Below are 16152 nucleotides of genomic sequence, written 5' to 3'. Positions count from 1 at the left end.
CTTGGAGGCACATGATAAAATAGACTGTAGTCAGCGTGGTTTCCTCAAGGGACAATCTTGCCTGACAAATCTGTTGGAATTCTTTGAAGAAATAACAAGCAGGAGAGACAAAAAGAGAATCGGTTGTTGTGTACTTGGATTTTCAGAAGGCCTTTGACAAGGTGCCACACGTGAAGCTGATTAACAGGCTACAAGCCCATGGTATTACAGGAAAGATTTTAGCATAGAGAAAGCAGTAGCTGATTGGCAGAAGGCAAAGAGTGGGAATAAAGGGAGCTTTTTCCAGCTGGCTTCTGGTGACTAGTGGTGTTCCATAGGGCTCTGTGTTGGGACCAGTTCTTTTTACGCTATATGTCAGTGATTTGGATGGTGGGATTGATGGCTTAATTGAAAAGTTTACGGACAATATGAAGATAGGTGAAAAGGGCAGGTAGTTTTGAGGAAGTAGAGAGGCTATAGAAGGACTTTGATTAGGAGCATGGGCAAAGAAATGCAGATGGAATACAGCGTCGGGAAGTGTATGGTCATGCACTTTGGTAGAAGAAATGAAAGGATTGACTATTTTCTGGATGGAGTAAACATACAAAAAAACTGGGATGCAGAATTCCCTAAAGGTTAATTTGCAGGTGGGGTCTGTGGTGAGGAAGGCAAATGCAATGTTAGCATTCATTTCAAGAGGATTAGAATATAAAAGCAAGGATGTAATGTTGAGACTTTATAAAGCACTGGTTAGTTCTCACTTGGAGTATTGGGCCCCATATCTTAGAAAGAATGTGCTGAAACTGGAGAGGATTCAAAGGCGATTTATGAAAATGGCTTGTCATATGAAGAGTGTCGGGTGGCTTTGAACCTGTATTTGCTAGAATTCAGAAGAATGAGGGGTGAACTCATTGAGATCTATTGAATGGCGAAAGGCCTATAGAGAATGGATGTGAGAGCCTAAGACCAGAGAACACCACCTCACAAAAGAGGGGCATCCTTCTAGGATGGAGATGAGGAGGAATTTCTTCAGCCAGAGAGTGGTGAATCTGAGGAATTCTTTGCCACAGGCAGCTGTGGAAGCCAAGTCTTCATGTGTATTTAGGGCAGAGGTTGATAGATTCTTGATTGGTCGTGGCATGAAGGGATACGAGAAGGGGACAGGTGATTGGGGCTGAGAGGAGAACTGGATCAGCCATGATGGAATGGCGGAGCAGACTCGATGGGCTGAATGAACTAATTCTGCTCCCATATTTTATGGTCTTATAGACACGAATAGTTTATTTAAAGATTAGCTTTATTTGTCACGTGTATATTGAAACATTCAGTAAAATGTGTTGTTTTATTTTGTGTCAAATCAGCAAGAATCGTGCTGGGCAGCCCACAAGAGTTGCTACACTGCCAGAGCCAATATAGCAACCTTTTTTATGCCATGGACCTTTCCCATTCACTGGAGGGCCCATGGACCCAGGTTGGGAACCCCTGCTAACCTGTACATCTCTGGAATGTGGGAGGAAACCAGAGCACCAGGTGGAAACACAAGGAGAAACTTACAAACTCCTTATAGGCAGCGGCGGGAATTGAGCACCAATCGGTGACCACTGGTGTTGTTATGTTATTAGGCTAACCCAGCTCCTACTCCAGTGACCAAGCCTTTGGGACAAGAGAATATTAAGGATTCATCACTGTAAGCTGCATCTCTAAACTGCTGCAGCTTGGCTGGCCACAGGATGAACAAAAAAGGGATGCAGGTATTGGCCCAGGGTAAACCTCTTTCAATTTTTCTGACAGTTTCTGTCTGCTTGGGAGAAAATGTTTATTGTGAAAACCCTTGAGGGTATCTGAGGATCAGAATTTGGAATGTGATGTAAAATCAGACCCACTCAAGCACTTGGCATGGGCTGAGCGAGTTCTGCAGTGACTTTATTGAATCCACAAATGAAAGGATCGGTATCTGATTCCAGATCAGTGTATAAATAATAAGGGATGTTTTGATCATGTTTTCTGATACTGATTAATGATTGGTTTTAACACTTATTTTGGCAGGGATACATGAGACCTTTGAAGCAGCCAGAGAATTCGTCTATCTGTGACCTGGCCCTTGTGGATGATATGTTCTTCCAAATTCCGGAAATCTTGGAGCATCACGAGAAATTCCTGGAACAGGCTCACCAGTGCGTCCAGAACTGGCATGAGAAGCAGAAAGTGGGTGACCTAATGATCGAAACGGTGAGTACTGCGCAAGAGTGCACGGCTTCCAAGTTAAAGGTGCATGCTGGGAGCCAGAGCGGATTTGGAGGGAGCTGAGTTCTGGCTGGCTTTACAGTGTTCACGCAGCTGTTTCTCCTTTACAAAGCAAACCTGGAGCAGCCTCCATCTGATTTCAGGGCACCTTTGGAGAGCTGTGCCTGTTACATGTGTAGATAATTTGATCAACACCCAGTGACACCGTTGAGAATACTTCTGTAATGAGATTTAGAAACATAGAAAACCTACAGCACAATACAGGCCCTTTGGCCCACAAAGTTGTGCCGAACATGTCCCTACCTTAGAAATTACTAGGCTTACCCATAGCCCTCTATTTTTCTAAGCTCCATGTACCTATCCAAAAGTCACTTAAATTAAACTTACAGGAGATTTTTCCTGCTGGGCATTGCTGCCTGCCACACCTCCAGCAGCTGCCCTTTTCTGCCTTGTCAGCCATCTCTCTGGTGACCCTCCTGAGCCTCGCTCCAGTCACAGACCAACCTTATTGTCTTTGTGCTGATGAAGCCCCGGCATCCTACCTCCACAGGGTAGACGATAGTCCTCTAGCCAGCTTCCTTACACTCAGCTGCCAGGTCTGAGTACTTCCACTCCTGGGCAGCCTCCACACAAAAAGTCAAGTTGTATCAGCTGAAGTACTCAATTAGCATGGAATATATCAGTATTATTGCTGTTGTCAGTCATACTGAGCATGTTTCAAAGACATCCTTGCCATAGAGGGAGTACAAAGAAGGTTCACCAGATTGATTCCTGGGATGGCAGGACTTTCATATGATGAAAGACTGGATTGACTAGGCTTATACTCGCTGGAATTTAGAAGATTGAGGGGGGATCTATAGAAACGTATAAAATTCTGAAGGGATTGAACAGTCTAGATGCAGGAAGATTGTTCCCGATGTTGGGGAAGTCCAGAACGAGGGGTCACAGTTTGAGGATAAAGGGGAAGCCTTTTAGGACTGAGATTAGGAAAAACTTCTTCACACAGAGAGTGGTGAATCTGTGGAATTCTCTGCCACAGGAAACAGTTGAGGCCAGTTCGTTGGCTATGTTTAAGAGGGAGTTAGACATGGCCCTTGTGGCTAAAGGGATCAGGGGGGTATGGAGAGAAGGCAGGTACAGGGTTCTGAGTTGGATGATCAGCCATGATCATACTGAATGGCAGTGCAGGCTCGAGGGCTGAATGGCCTACTGCTGCACCTATTTTCTATGTTTCTATGTTTCTAAACAGCATTTGATAGGAAGAGTCAAATAAGCACCTGCTAATTTGTCCTGCACTACTTGCTTTGAAAATAATCATACTGCCCTGAGATAATATCGGTATAGCTTTTAGCCCAACAAATTGTAACATTGCCCGAAGGGGCAGCACATGGTGAACATAATAATTCAAAGTTCAAAGTAAACGTATTATCAAAGTATGTTTGTGTCACCATATGCATTCAGAGTAGATACAAAGAAATGCAATAGAATCAGTGAAAAACTGCACACAAAGATGGACAAACAGCCAATGTGCAAAAGAAGACAAACTGTGCAAATACAAAGAAAATAACAAATACCAAATAAAGAAATACAGACACATATATTATTGAGAACGTGAGTTGTAGAGTCCTTGAAAGTGAATAAGTAGTTGTGGAATGGGTTCAGTGTTGAGGTGAATGAGGTTACTGGAATGAAGTCTAGCAACAGGATTTCAATCCTGACTCTTGGTGCTGTATGTGATGAGTTTGCACGTGCTGTCTAGTTATTGTGTAGGTTTCCTCTGGGTGCTCAGCTTTCCTCCCATATGGCAAAAATTATTTAATTATTGACATACGGCATAGATTAGGCTCTTCTGGGCCTTCAAGCCACGCCGCCCAGCAATCTCCTGATTTAACCCTAGCCTAATCACAAGACAATTTACAATGACCAACTAACGTACCAACCAGTATGCCTTTGGACTGTGGGGGGAAACCAGAGCACTCGGAAGAAACCTAGCCGGTCATGGGGAGAACGTACAACCTTCTTTACGGACATTGGTGGGAATTTTGAACCTGGGTCGGCTGTACTGTAAAGAATTGTGCTAACCACTACGCTACCATGCCACAGATGACTATAAATTGTGTCTAGTATGCAGGTTAACTTCAAGTGCAAGTTAACAGTAATGTGGAGAGAATTAAAAAGGATTAGTGTGGAGGCACAAGAGACTGTAGATGCTGGAATCTAGAACAACAAACAACTGCAAGCAACAATCCCTGTGGGCTGAACAGCATCTGCTGGAGGGAAAGAATTATCGACATTTCGGGTCAAAACCCTGCATCAGCATTAGTGTGGAATTAGTGTAACTGAGGCGCTTGCTATTTGGTGCAGACTCAATAGGGACCCAGGTGGGATTACAGGAAGATTCTATGACAGAAATAGTATGATTTCAAATCTTCTTATAGTTTTGTTTTTTAAATGTGTAGATATTTTAAAGAGAATTATTTTTATTATTATTCCTGCATACCTTTTGGAATCAGGAATCACTATCATACAATTGAATGGAAGTCCTAAGTCATTTTACAACTTACAAGATAATTGTCGTAATAAAGATGGAAGTAGGGATGTTTAAAATTCCAACTTATCTTCAGGATCTGCATGGCTGAATAAACCATTCTTGCTTTGTTCAAGGTTATAACATCATTGAAAGTCAATTCTGTTAACAGTCCTTGTGAAATACTCTAGGAAATTCCTTTATTTTTAAAAAATTACTTGCTATTATAGGTTAAGCTCTACATACTATATCATATTATAATTAAGCTATTATAATATGTTAATGTAGTTTCCACATGTTGGCTTTGAAATTATCTTAGTAAATGGCCTTAGTAAATGCAGATGTTAGAAACCTGAAATAAAAACAAAAAGTGTTGGAAACCATCAGCAGGCCATGCAAAGTTCAAAGTAATTGTATTACCAAAGTACATATAAGTCGCCAAATACAATGCTGAGATTCGTTTTCAAAGACCGTAGTAGAATCAGTGAAAGACCACACTCAACAGGGCAGGCAAACAATCCATGTGCAAAAAACAACAAACTGTGCAAATACAAAGAAAAAAAGAAATAGTAGTAATAATAATAAATGAGCAATAAATATCGAGAACATGAGATGAAGGATCCTTGAAATTGAGCCCATAGGTTGTGGGAGCACTTCAGTGATGGGGTAAATAAAGTTAAGTGACGTTATCTCCTCTGGTTCAAGAACCTGAAGGTTGAGAGTTAGTAACTATTCCTGAAGCTGGTGGTGATGAGCCCCTGTGGAGAGAGAAATAGACTCAATGTTTCGGGCAATGATTCTTTATCAGACCCTCTGATGGGTAAGAACTGAAGCATTAACCCTATTACTCTCTCCCTGGCCTGCTGAGCACTTCCTGTATTGAGCAGCTGGCCTTGTTTGGAGGAAGGAATACCTCTAAAGCATCTTTTAAAATTCCCAATGTATATATTTTAAAAATTTTCATTTTATGTGGGTTTTCTTTCCTCCTTCAATAAATTTTAAATGACACATAGTTCCAAATTATTCCATTATTCTATTGCAAAATGTAGTCTGTTTAGATAGATTGAGGAGGCAATTACATGGAATCATCGGCACTTACAGGTTTCCTTCCACTTCTCACACACTTTCTTAGCTTGGGATGCGTTGCTGAGTCTAAATAATGGAACAGGATAAATGCCGTTTCTTGGTCTATCAGCAGCTCTGGCTCAATGTTCTTATTTTTATTTTCTGTTCTTGCTCTGCTAGCTATTGTATGATCACTTCTGTAAAGAGTTTTTGTACTCTGTACTTTGTTAAAGTACCATATTGTACTAGATATTGTATGGTAATACAATCCATTTTTAAAGAGAAAATCAAAACATCTGCAGATTCTGGCAATCCAAAACAGAAAATGCTGGAAGCACTCAGCAGCTCATACAACATCTGTGGAAAGAGATAACATTTCAGGTCAGAACTAATAAAGAAAGAATTTTGACTTTTTTTCCTCTCTCAGTCTTGATAAAGGTTCTTAGGTCTGAAATATTACCTCCGATTCTCTTCCCACACATGCTGCCCGACCTGCTGAGTGTCTCCAGCATTTTTAGTGTTTATTTTGGTGCTAAATATCTCTTTGCTGTTCTTCTCTCTTTTTAATTTTTTGGTGTAGACGTAACTGGTAAACAAATACGTGAAAGGAACCATGATAGATGTGTACATGATGATAAGAGGCACAGATTAAGTAGAGAGCCAGAGACCTGTCCCCAGGGAGAAATAGCTCATAGCAGAGAGCATAATTTTAAGGTGACTGGAGGAAAGAATAGGGGGGATGCCAGAAGTAAGTCTTTAACACAGAGAGCGGTGGGTGCGTGGAACTTGCTGCCAAGGGTGGCAGCAGATGCAGATACAAAAGTCTCTTAGGCACACGGATGATAGAAAAATGGAGGACTATGTAGGAGGGAAGGTTAGATTTATCTTAGAGTAGGTTAAAAGTTCAGCATCCCTTGGACCAAAGGGCTGTATTGTAGAACATGGAATATTCTGTAATATTTTGTATGTCAGAACTGCAAAGGTTGATACCAGAGCTGAATGGTTTCCACCTCTGAATGGAGTGTGTATCGTCAGCATAAAGTTCTTCCTAACAATATGACTTTTATGGATTCTTTAAAAATGGCATCAAGTTGGAGAAATAATGAATTATTATTCTTAAAAAACAATGACTTTTCAACAGAATCTAATCAGTATTTCTGACAATGTTTGCAAGTGCCTTGGTAACAACAAGTTTTCTGTTATGTGGAACGAACAGTGCGGCCTAACCAGCTGGGCTGATTGAGTTCCTGCCTTTAAGGGAAACTGAGGCGGAAACTCACACACAACACGGGAACACATCTCAGGTCCAAGAAAGTGACCTAGCCCTTTTTTCACAAAATGTTAACGAATCTACAAGATACCTCCAGGTGTTGCTTTTTTTAAAAAAGAAAATTAAAACCAATGCAAAATAATTGGGTAGGAGATGTGTATATGAGGCTCAGCTCAGTTTTGGACATCTGCGTTTTCTTTTCCTGATGGAATACTTTGTTTCATTTGACACTGTTAAGGAATACAACAATCTTGATGGCAATTACTGGAGTACTTTGGCATAAGTCTGAATATAAACTTTGATAAATGTGACGCAAGAGACCATACGAGGAAGAAATAAATATAATGAACTAAGAACAATGCTAGGGAAATCCTGGCAGATATAATAAAAGGGTTTCTTGAGGTCAGTTATGCAGGGGACTGTGGGTTTGATACTTCGATATTAAACATGTGTGAACAAAGCTAATACAGTTACGCTGAGTCTGACTCAATAATCTGGTCTGTTTGCCTCAAATTCACGAAATTCTCCCCAGGTCCTTGCTATATTTTGCTGACACTATTATCGTACTGTAATACTAGAGTCACTGTAGTTGGTATGCCCTTAAGAACTATAATGTATGGCTTTTAATACATAGTAGTATCAGGCACCGCAGTTGGTTGAGAGTTGACTACCTTTACTACTGCCCCATTGCCCACTTCTCTGAAGTGTTTTCTCCAAGCATGGGAGAGACACAAACATTTTGGGCTCTTAAATTACTCAACTTCCATAATAATTGCTCGGGAAACCTCTTTGTTTTTTGAAAAGCATTTGCTGGACTGATGTAACCATACCAAAACAAAAATGCACCACTTAAACAGGATGCCATCTTGTATGATCTTTAATTCTGATTTCAAGGAGAAAGAAATGATTTGTTGAAGATCATTATCTACTGTGGAATAGCCTGCATTTGGCCCTTGTGTGAGGTAGGAGACTTTATTGGTTCATTACATTTTGCAGACCTCGGTGATATGTCAGTGCCAGGTTCATTGTTTCCTGGGCTTATTTATCTGGTTGAGGCTGGAATTTATGTGCATTTTAAAATATTACAGCTGGCTGGCAGTTGAAAGGAAGTGCTGATTTAGAGAGGCCCTGGGTGACATCCAGAAGCCATAGTGCTTGGGTCTTTGTGACATCATTCACGGCTCATGAGTAAGAAGTTGTGCATTTACTCACTGATGGCCATTCACAATTAGGAATTGTGATCGAATATCAGAATCAGAATTAGGTCTGTTATTACTGACATATGGCATGAAATTCTGTTGCTTTGCAGCAGCTGTACACTGCAAGACATAAAAATGACTACAAGTTACAAAATAGATGATGCAAAAGGCAAATAACAATATAGTGTTCATGGTCTGTTTGGAAATTTGATGGCGGAGGGTTAGAAGCTGCTCTTAAAATATTGATGCAACACACATCAAAGTTGCTGGTGAACGCAGCAGGCCAGGCAGCATCTGTAGGAAGAGGTGCAGTCGACGTTTCAGGCCGAGACCCTTCGTCAGGACTAACTGAAGGAAGAGTGAGTAAGGGATTTGAAAGTTGGAGGGGGAGGGGGAGATCCAAAATGATAGGAGAAGACAGGAGGGGGAGGGATGGAGCCAAGAGCTGGACAGGTGATCGGCAAAAGGGAATACGAGAGGATCATGGGACGGGAGGTCCGGGAAGAAAGACAAGGGTGGGGGGGGGGACCCAGAGGATGGGCAAGGGGTATATTCAGAGGGACAGAGGGAGAAAAAGGAGAGTGAGAGAAAGAATGTGTGCATAAAAATAAATAACAGATGGGGTACGAGGGGGAGGTGGGGCCTTAGCGGAAGTTAGAGAAGTCGATGTTCATGCTATCAGGTTGGAGGCTACCCAGATGGAATATAAGATGTTGTTCATCCAACCTGAGTGTGGCTTCGTCTTTACAGTAGAGGAGGCCATGGATAGACATGTCAGAATGGGAATGGGATGTGGAATTAAAATGTGTGGCCACTGGGAGATCCTGCTTTCTCTGGCGGACAGAGCGTAGATGTTCAGCAAAGCGGTCTCCCAGTCTGTGTCGGGTCTCGCCAATATATAAAAGGCCACATCGGGAGCACCGGACGCAGTATATCACCCCAGTTGACTCACAGGTGAAGTGTTGCCTCACCTGGAAGGACTGTTTGGGGCCCTGAATGGTGGTAAGGGAGGAAGTGTAAGGGCATGTGTAGCACTTGTTCCGCTTACACGGATTAGTGCCAGGAGGGAGAGGTAAGGGAGGAAGCGTAAGGGCATGTGTAGCACTTGTTCCGCTTATACGGAAGTACCATTCAGGGCCCCAAACAGTCCTTCCAGGTGAGGCAACACTTCACCTGTGAGTCGACTGGGGTGATATACTGCGTCCGGTGCTCCCGATGTGGCCTTTTATATATTGGCGAGACCCGACACAGACTGGGAGACCGCTTTGCTGAACATCTACGCTCTGTCTGCCAGAGAAAGCAGGATCTCCCAGTGGCCACACATTTTAATTCCACATCCCATTCCCATTCTGATATGTCTATCCACGGCCTCCTCTACTGTAAAGATGAAGCCACACTCAGGTTGGAGGAACAACACCTTATATTCCGTCTGGGTAGCCTCCAACCTGATGGCATGAACATCGACTTCTCTAACTTCCGCTAAGGCCCCACCTCCCCCTCGTACCCCATCTGTTATTTATTTTTATGCACACATTCTTTCTCTCACTCTCCTTTTTCTCCCTCTGTCCCTCTGAATATACCTCTTGCCCATCCTCTGGGTCCCCCCCCACCTTGTCTTTCTTCCCGGACCTCCTGTCCCATGATCCTCTCGTATCCCTTTTGCCTATCACCTGTCCAGCTCTTGGCTCCATCCCTCCCCCTCTTGTCTTCTCCTATCATTTTGGATCTCCCCCTCCCCCTCCAACTTTCAAATCCCTTACTCACTCTTCCTTCAGTTAGTCCTGACGAAGGGTCTCGGCCTGAAACGTCGACTGCACCTCTTCCTACAGATGCTGCCTGGCCTGCTGCGTTCACCAGCAACTTTGATGTGTGTTGCTTGAATTTCCAGCATCTGCAGAATTCCTGTTGTTTGCCTTAAAATATTGATTGTGGGTCTTCAGGCTCCTGTACCTCCTCCTCAGTGGTAGTAACACGAAGAGGGCATGTGCCGGATGGCAAGGGTCTTTTAACAACAGATGCCACCTTTTTGAAGCTCCACCTCTGGAAGATGTCTTCAGTGGTGGGAGGGTTGTGCTGTGATGGATCTGGCTGAGAGTACATCCATCTGCAACCACTTTCAATCCCCTGCATTGGATGGTCCATACCACAAAGTGCTCACCGCCATGAATCTGTAGAAGTTTGCAAGAGTTTTTTTGTGACATACCATATCTTCTCAGACTCCTAATGAAGTAATAATGAAAAATTTATACTCACTAATAAATTATTTATTGCTCTGCTAGCGTGTGCAGTGTACGATCTAGAATGCGGACTGGTGTTTGAAATGCTTCACTGGGTGTTGCCTTTTCTCATTCCTGGAATTTGTGTTTTTTTTTGGTCTGCTAGCAGCAATAACATTTGGGGTTCAAGCATTTCCTTGTCGTTGAGGTTAAACAGGAAGAGGAAATGTTGCGATTGGAGATAGTCTATACCCCCTTGCCGTGGGGAATGTCATTGTTTAATATCAGCAGATTCAGGAATCATGGCTAATTGAGTATAAAAGCCAGGCAGGTGACATCACTAATTCTGATGGAATTGAAGATGCCTCACAGTTCCATTCATAAAAATCGAGAGCGATTACATCACCGGTGACACGGACTAGCACAGATGGAAAGATTGGGCCTTGTCAGGCTGCTAACAGGGAAATCACTATGTTGGGAAGTAGGCCGTGATTTCTGCAGATGGTGCCCGCAATTATCCATGCATTAAGTTGTTCCATGAATTAGCTCTACTGCCAGATGAATGGAAAACCTTCCGCGCACAGGCAACATTTTTGAGCAGTGTTGAGTCATGTTTGCACTCTTGACATGTGCCTGTGATGTCAGGCCATGTTTTACCAGGGGAATGGCCAAGTTTGCTTTCCCTTCTGCCATCTTGATTCACAGAACTGGCACAGCACATTCAGCAAGCTGTTCAGCCCATCAAGACCATATCACCTCCTGGCAGTGCAAACTCAACAGTGCCATCTGCAGTTTCTTAACTGTAAGTTAATTATCCTCCTTCAGATGCCTCTATGGTTCCTTTTTCAAAGCCCTAATTGAGCCATTTTTTTTTCACCACCTTTACCAGTCAGGGAGTCCCTGAAATGCAGAAGTCATGGTGAGGCCGCACTTGGAGTATCATGTAAGTTTTGATCACTCAGTTATTGGAAAGACGTTGTCAAGCTGGAGAGGGTGCAGAAGAGATTTGTGAGGATGTTGCATGGACTAGAGGGCCTGATGTACAAGGTTGGCCTCACTGAAAGTATAAGAGAATAAACATAGAAGTTTATGTGATCATGAGGGGATACTGTCTTTACCCCAGGCCTGGGGAGCCCAAAACAAGAGGAGTCAGATACAAGATAACAGAGGAGCGATTTAAGAGACCTAAGAGGTAACTTATTTATGCTGAGTGTTGTAAGTTTCCTCCTGTTATTGAAAAGATGCTGACGCTGGAAATGAGGCAACACTTGCTGACTGCCCAGCACAAACCTTGTTGATTTGATTGGACACAAAACAACACATTTCACTGTATGCTTAGATGTACATGTGACAAAGTTAATCTTTTTTTAAATCTTTACACATGGTTTGGGCTGCCAGAGGAAGCGCTCAGTGAGGTAAAATTGCAACATATAAGAGGAATTTTTTTAATGACTTGCTCGTCCACTTGCATTCTTGCACGCTCTTCACTGGAGAGTTTACCATGTACTGGAAGTCCAATCAGCCCACCAGCCGACTCTGTCATTGGTTGCCAAGCTTGTCCACCTTAGGGATGTCCCACCTTCCCCTCCACATGGTGAGTGATTTGGCATGGGAATTCCATCATGTAATGGCAAGTTCTGAAGTTGAATGTGTGGTCTCTCAAATCACATCATAACCTAGCACATGACTTGCAACAATTTGCAAAAGGTACCCTCATTATGTGAAAGAACATCTCATTATGCTTGGCAAGTGTTATTGAAAGACTAGAGGGCACAGTCTCAGAATACAAGGACAAACCCTTAGACGAGGAACTTCTTTAGCCAGAGAGTGCTGAATCTGGAATTCATTTTCACAGGCGTCTGTGGAGGCCAAGTTATTGGATATATTTAAAGCAGAGGTTGATAGGTTCTGGAGTAGTAAGACCATCAAAGGTCACAGGGAGAAGGGAGGAGAATGGAATTGAGAGGGATAATGAATCGGGTATGATGGATGGTGTAGCAGAATCGATGGGCTGAAGGGTTTAAATCTACCCCGATGTCTTGTGTTTTGTATCCCCATGCAAATTCAGCTGGGCACATGTATGACCAACGCAATTTCTATGTCAAGCCTGCGTCAAGTAACCTTGCTCTCCAATTAAGGTTCTTTTATGAGGAGAGGTGGTACGTGTGGTTCTTAAGAGCAAAAGCAGAAAATACATGAAAAAAAATCAGCAAGTCAGGTAGCATCTATGCAAAGTGAAAGACCTTAGGTCATTGGCTTTTGGCCATAATGCTGCCAGGAGGAGCGGTTTTCCTAGCCATTCCTGAAGTAACTAGTTTTCACACCAACACCCCTCGAAGTTAAGTCCTTTTACTTGATGTCCATCCTTTACGCTCATGCTACCCATCTCCCCACCGTAACGACCCTTTAACCCCTTGATTCCTCAAGATGGTGCCAGCAAACAAAGGCAGCGTCCTGCAGGCAGTTGACAAAATGACTTCTTTCACTTCAGCTATGATTCTACTGCTGAGCTGCGTGTGATTGGAACTTGCAGTGGTGTGTTTTTGGGTTGGTTGACCAATCTGGAGCTTTGCTGTCTCAGAGGACATTCAGTGAGGTTGGGAGCCAATTGTGCAGCTTGAAGGCCTGGAAGCCTTGGACGCGGAGCACGAACCCATGATTGGCTCCATTACTTCTCTCCAGCTGAGGTAACAAGCAAGGATGAAGTTGACGAAGATGAGAGTGGAGTGCAGGTGGATTTTCAGTGCCATCTGCCTGTGTTTGACCGACATTCCTCTCCTTCTCGCTAGATGCTGTCGGAGCAAAGTACAAGAGTTTTATATCCCACGTTGCAAGGATTGATCGGCGAAGCTTGTGGCTGTGTCTAGTTTTGAGGGATTTTGAGGTTCATGTTGCACGTGTTTCCGGATTTTGGTTACTTTTTTTTGCTGTTTTTGGGCGGTTTGATTGGGGTGATCGGTACACTGGAGCACTTCGGTGAAGGCTGGCTCTGCAGCCTGTAGGTGGCTAGGGCTGTGGTTCTGAACTGAACTAAAGCAAATACTCCTGCTTTGATGTTGATATTCTATTTGTTCTTTTCACCACTTGCACAATTTGTTCTTGTTTCGTGCGTTGGGTGTTCGATGTTTTCTTTGAGCAGGTTCCACGGTGTTTCGTTATTTCGTGGCTGCCTGAGCGGGGGGGGCGGGGGGCAAATCTCAGAGTTTTATTCTGCATACATACTGTGATATTAAACCTACTTTGAATCTTTCATCCCTCTCCAATTATATCTACCCTTGACCTTCGCCCTTCCAACTCCATTACACTCTTCTATCTGATGAAGCCTCGTATCACTGTATTTTCCTCCATACATCCCACAGTGAATGAAAGGAAATATCTGGCAGTTGTTTCTAGACATCAGAGTTCAAAGTAAGTTTATTATCAAGGTACATATGTCATCATATACTGGTTTGAGATTCGTATTCATGCAGGCATTTACAGTAGAACAAAGGAATAGAATCGATGAAATTCTACCTAAAGGCTGATGGCCACTGTGCAGATGAAGACAATCTGTGCAAATGCAGAAAAAGCTAATAAATAAATAAATAAATAATACCGGGAACTTGAGTTGTAGAGTCTTTGAGAGTGAGTCCACAGGTTGTGCAATCCGTTCAGAGTTGAGGTGAACAAAGTTTTACATGCTGGTTCAGGAGCCTGATGTTTGAAGGGTAGTAACTTTTCCAGAACCTGGTGGTGTGTGTGACCTTCCTGATACAGCAGGAAGAAGAGAGCATGGCCTGGATGATGAGGCTCCTTGATGGAAGCTGCATTCTTGTGCCCAAACTTGTTGGAGATGTGGTCAGTGGTGGGGGGGAGCTTTGCCTCTGATGGACTGGGCTGAATCCATCACTTTCTGTAGGTTTTGCAGCCCATAACCAGTGCAGTCAGAGTGGCACATGATACCTCGTGTGCTTTTTACACTGATTACAATTCCTGTCAACCTTAACAGTAAATAAATGAACAACTGTATTTTTTATAAACACTATTGGAAGTGTGCATAAAATGTAGAGCAGTAGATTTTGTTTTTCTTCCGTGTTTTTGAGTCATGATGAACAATCTTTAGCAGCCGTTAATTCCACGTAAATCTTGTGTGGCGGACAATCTTATTGGAACTCTGCCGAACCCCTCTTGTTGCAAATTTCAGCTTCAGTCTCCAGCTTATTCACAGTCATTACAGCTTGCATTCCACAAACAACATGGCCTCACAAGGGAGCTAGAAATCTGCTGTTCTAATCCCACTTTGCTTTAGCTTTTCAACAAGAAAATGAAAAGAAAGATCCAAGAGGCTTTTTTTAAAATCATTTGTCAGTGCTTATCTGTAAAGTGAAGGAGGGATCAGGGCTAAAGCCACTAAGCCTTGATTTTTGGATGGTGCAGTGGAATGCAATCCCCAAAACCACCATTAAAAATCCCGGAATTCAAGTAATAAAGATGGAATTTCACTTATTTGTTCACAGTAAAGGAATGGTCCTGATAAGGACCAAAGTTTCATCTTAAAGTACAGTGAGGATGGCAGGAAAGAAAGAGGGGCAGAAACAAGCAGGCAGTGGAATGTTTTAATCAGATAGATGGAGCTGCTGAATTTATTTTGCTCACTGACTTTCAGTTACAGTCTTTGATTTAAGTTGGAACACAAACGTATGTGCACATATAATACACACACACACACACACACACACTAGCACTGGTGTGGAATATAAATGCAGCTTCAAACACACAGACGCACATTGCATGAACCCCGTACGCATAACTACATACACACAGTGTTATATGCACACAGCTTATTTCTTGCTCACATACACATAACAATATAATGTCGTACATATTGCTGTGATTCTCTCATCTATTTACATACAAAAAAAACCACCGCAATTCTTGCACTAAAATCTTACAAGCAACCTGGAAGCTGGTGGAGTTGTGAATATTGAGGCAGGTTCTCAAGATGTACAGCAAGATGTCGGGATAGCAAGATGCAGGGTGTCAGGATCTGAGGCGAGGGCTGACTTTGCTCGTTCTCCGTGACGGCCACTCCTCTCTCCATGGCACTGAGGCTGTGAAGACTGCCCCGACTGCTGTGCTCCATGCCCGCTAATATGATGAACTGATAAGCAAGGCTTTGGGCCTACTCCGGGCTGTTCCGGGATTCGGACCTGAGGACTCAGTTTGGTTTGGAATGTTGTTGTTCCCTTCAATTGTTTCAATTTGTGTTTTTTTTCTCCTTCCTTTCTCTTGTGCATTAGGTGTTGGTCTTTTTTTTCTGTAGTTGGGTTCTTTTGGGTTTCTTGCTTTGTGGCCACCTGTAAGCAGGCAAATCTCAGGATTGTATAATTTACACATTCTTTGATAATAAATGTACATTGAATCTTGAAGATACAGATCAGCTGGAAATCTGGACAGAGGAATGCCAGTTGGAGTTTAATTGTTTATATGTTCTTTTAGTGATACAGCACAGTTGCAGGCCTTTCTGGCTCACGAGCCTGCACTCCCCAATTACACCCATGTGACCAATTGATCTACTAACCCGTACATCTCTGGGAGGAAACCGGAGTATCCAAAGGAAACCCACAGGGTCACGGGGAGAGTGTGAAAACTCTTCACAGACAGTGACTGGAA

General features: G+C 43.0%; 1 protein-coding gene across 1 annotated transcript in view; it reads left to right on the top strand.

The window, feature by feature from the left end:
• Positions 1 to 16152, top strand: part of LOC140200078 (rho guanine nucleotide exchange factor 17-like) — a 472416-nt gene that overhangs the window by 301091 nt on the left and 155173 nt on the right. Inside the window, exon 3 of the mRNA XM_072262817.1 lies at positions 2026 to 2208. Within this exon, the coding sequence (XP_072118918.1) occupies positions 2026 to 2208 (183 nt within the window). The remainder of the gene's footprint in view (positions 1 to 2025; positions 2209 to 16152) is intronic.

Source organism: Mobula birostris, chromosome 7 (assembly GCF_030028105.1).
Source record: "Mobula birostris isolate sMobBir1 chromosome 7, sMobBir1.hap1, whole genome shotgun sequence".
Lineage (NCBI taxonomy): Eukaryota > Metazoa > Chordata > Chondrichthyes > Myliobatiformes > Myliobatidae > Mobula > Mobula birostris.
Note: the sequence above shows the minus strand (reverse complement) of the source record. Positions and strands in the feature narration are given on the sequence as shown.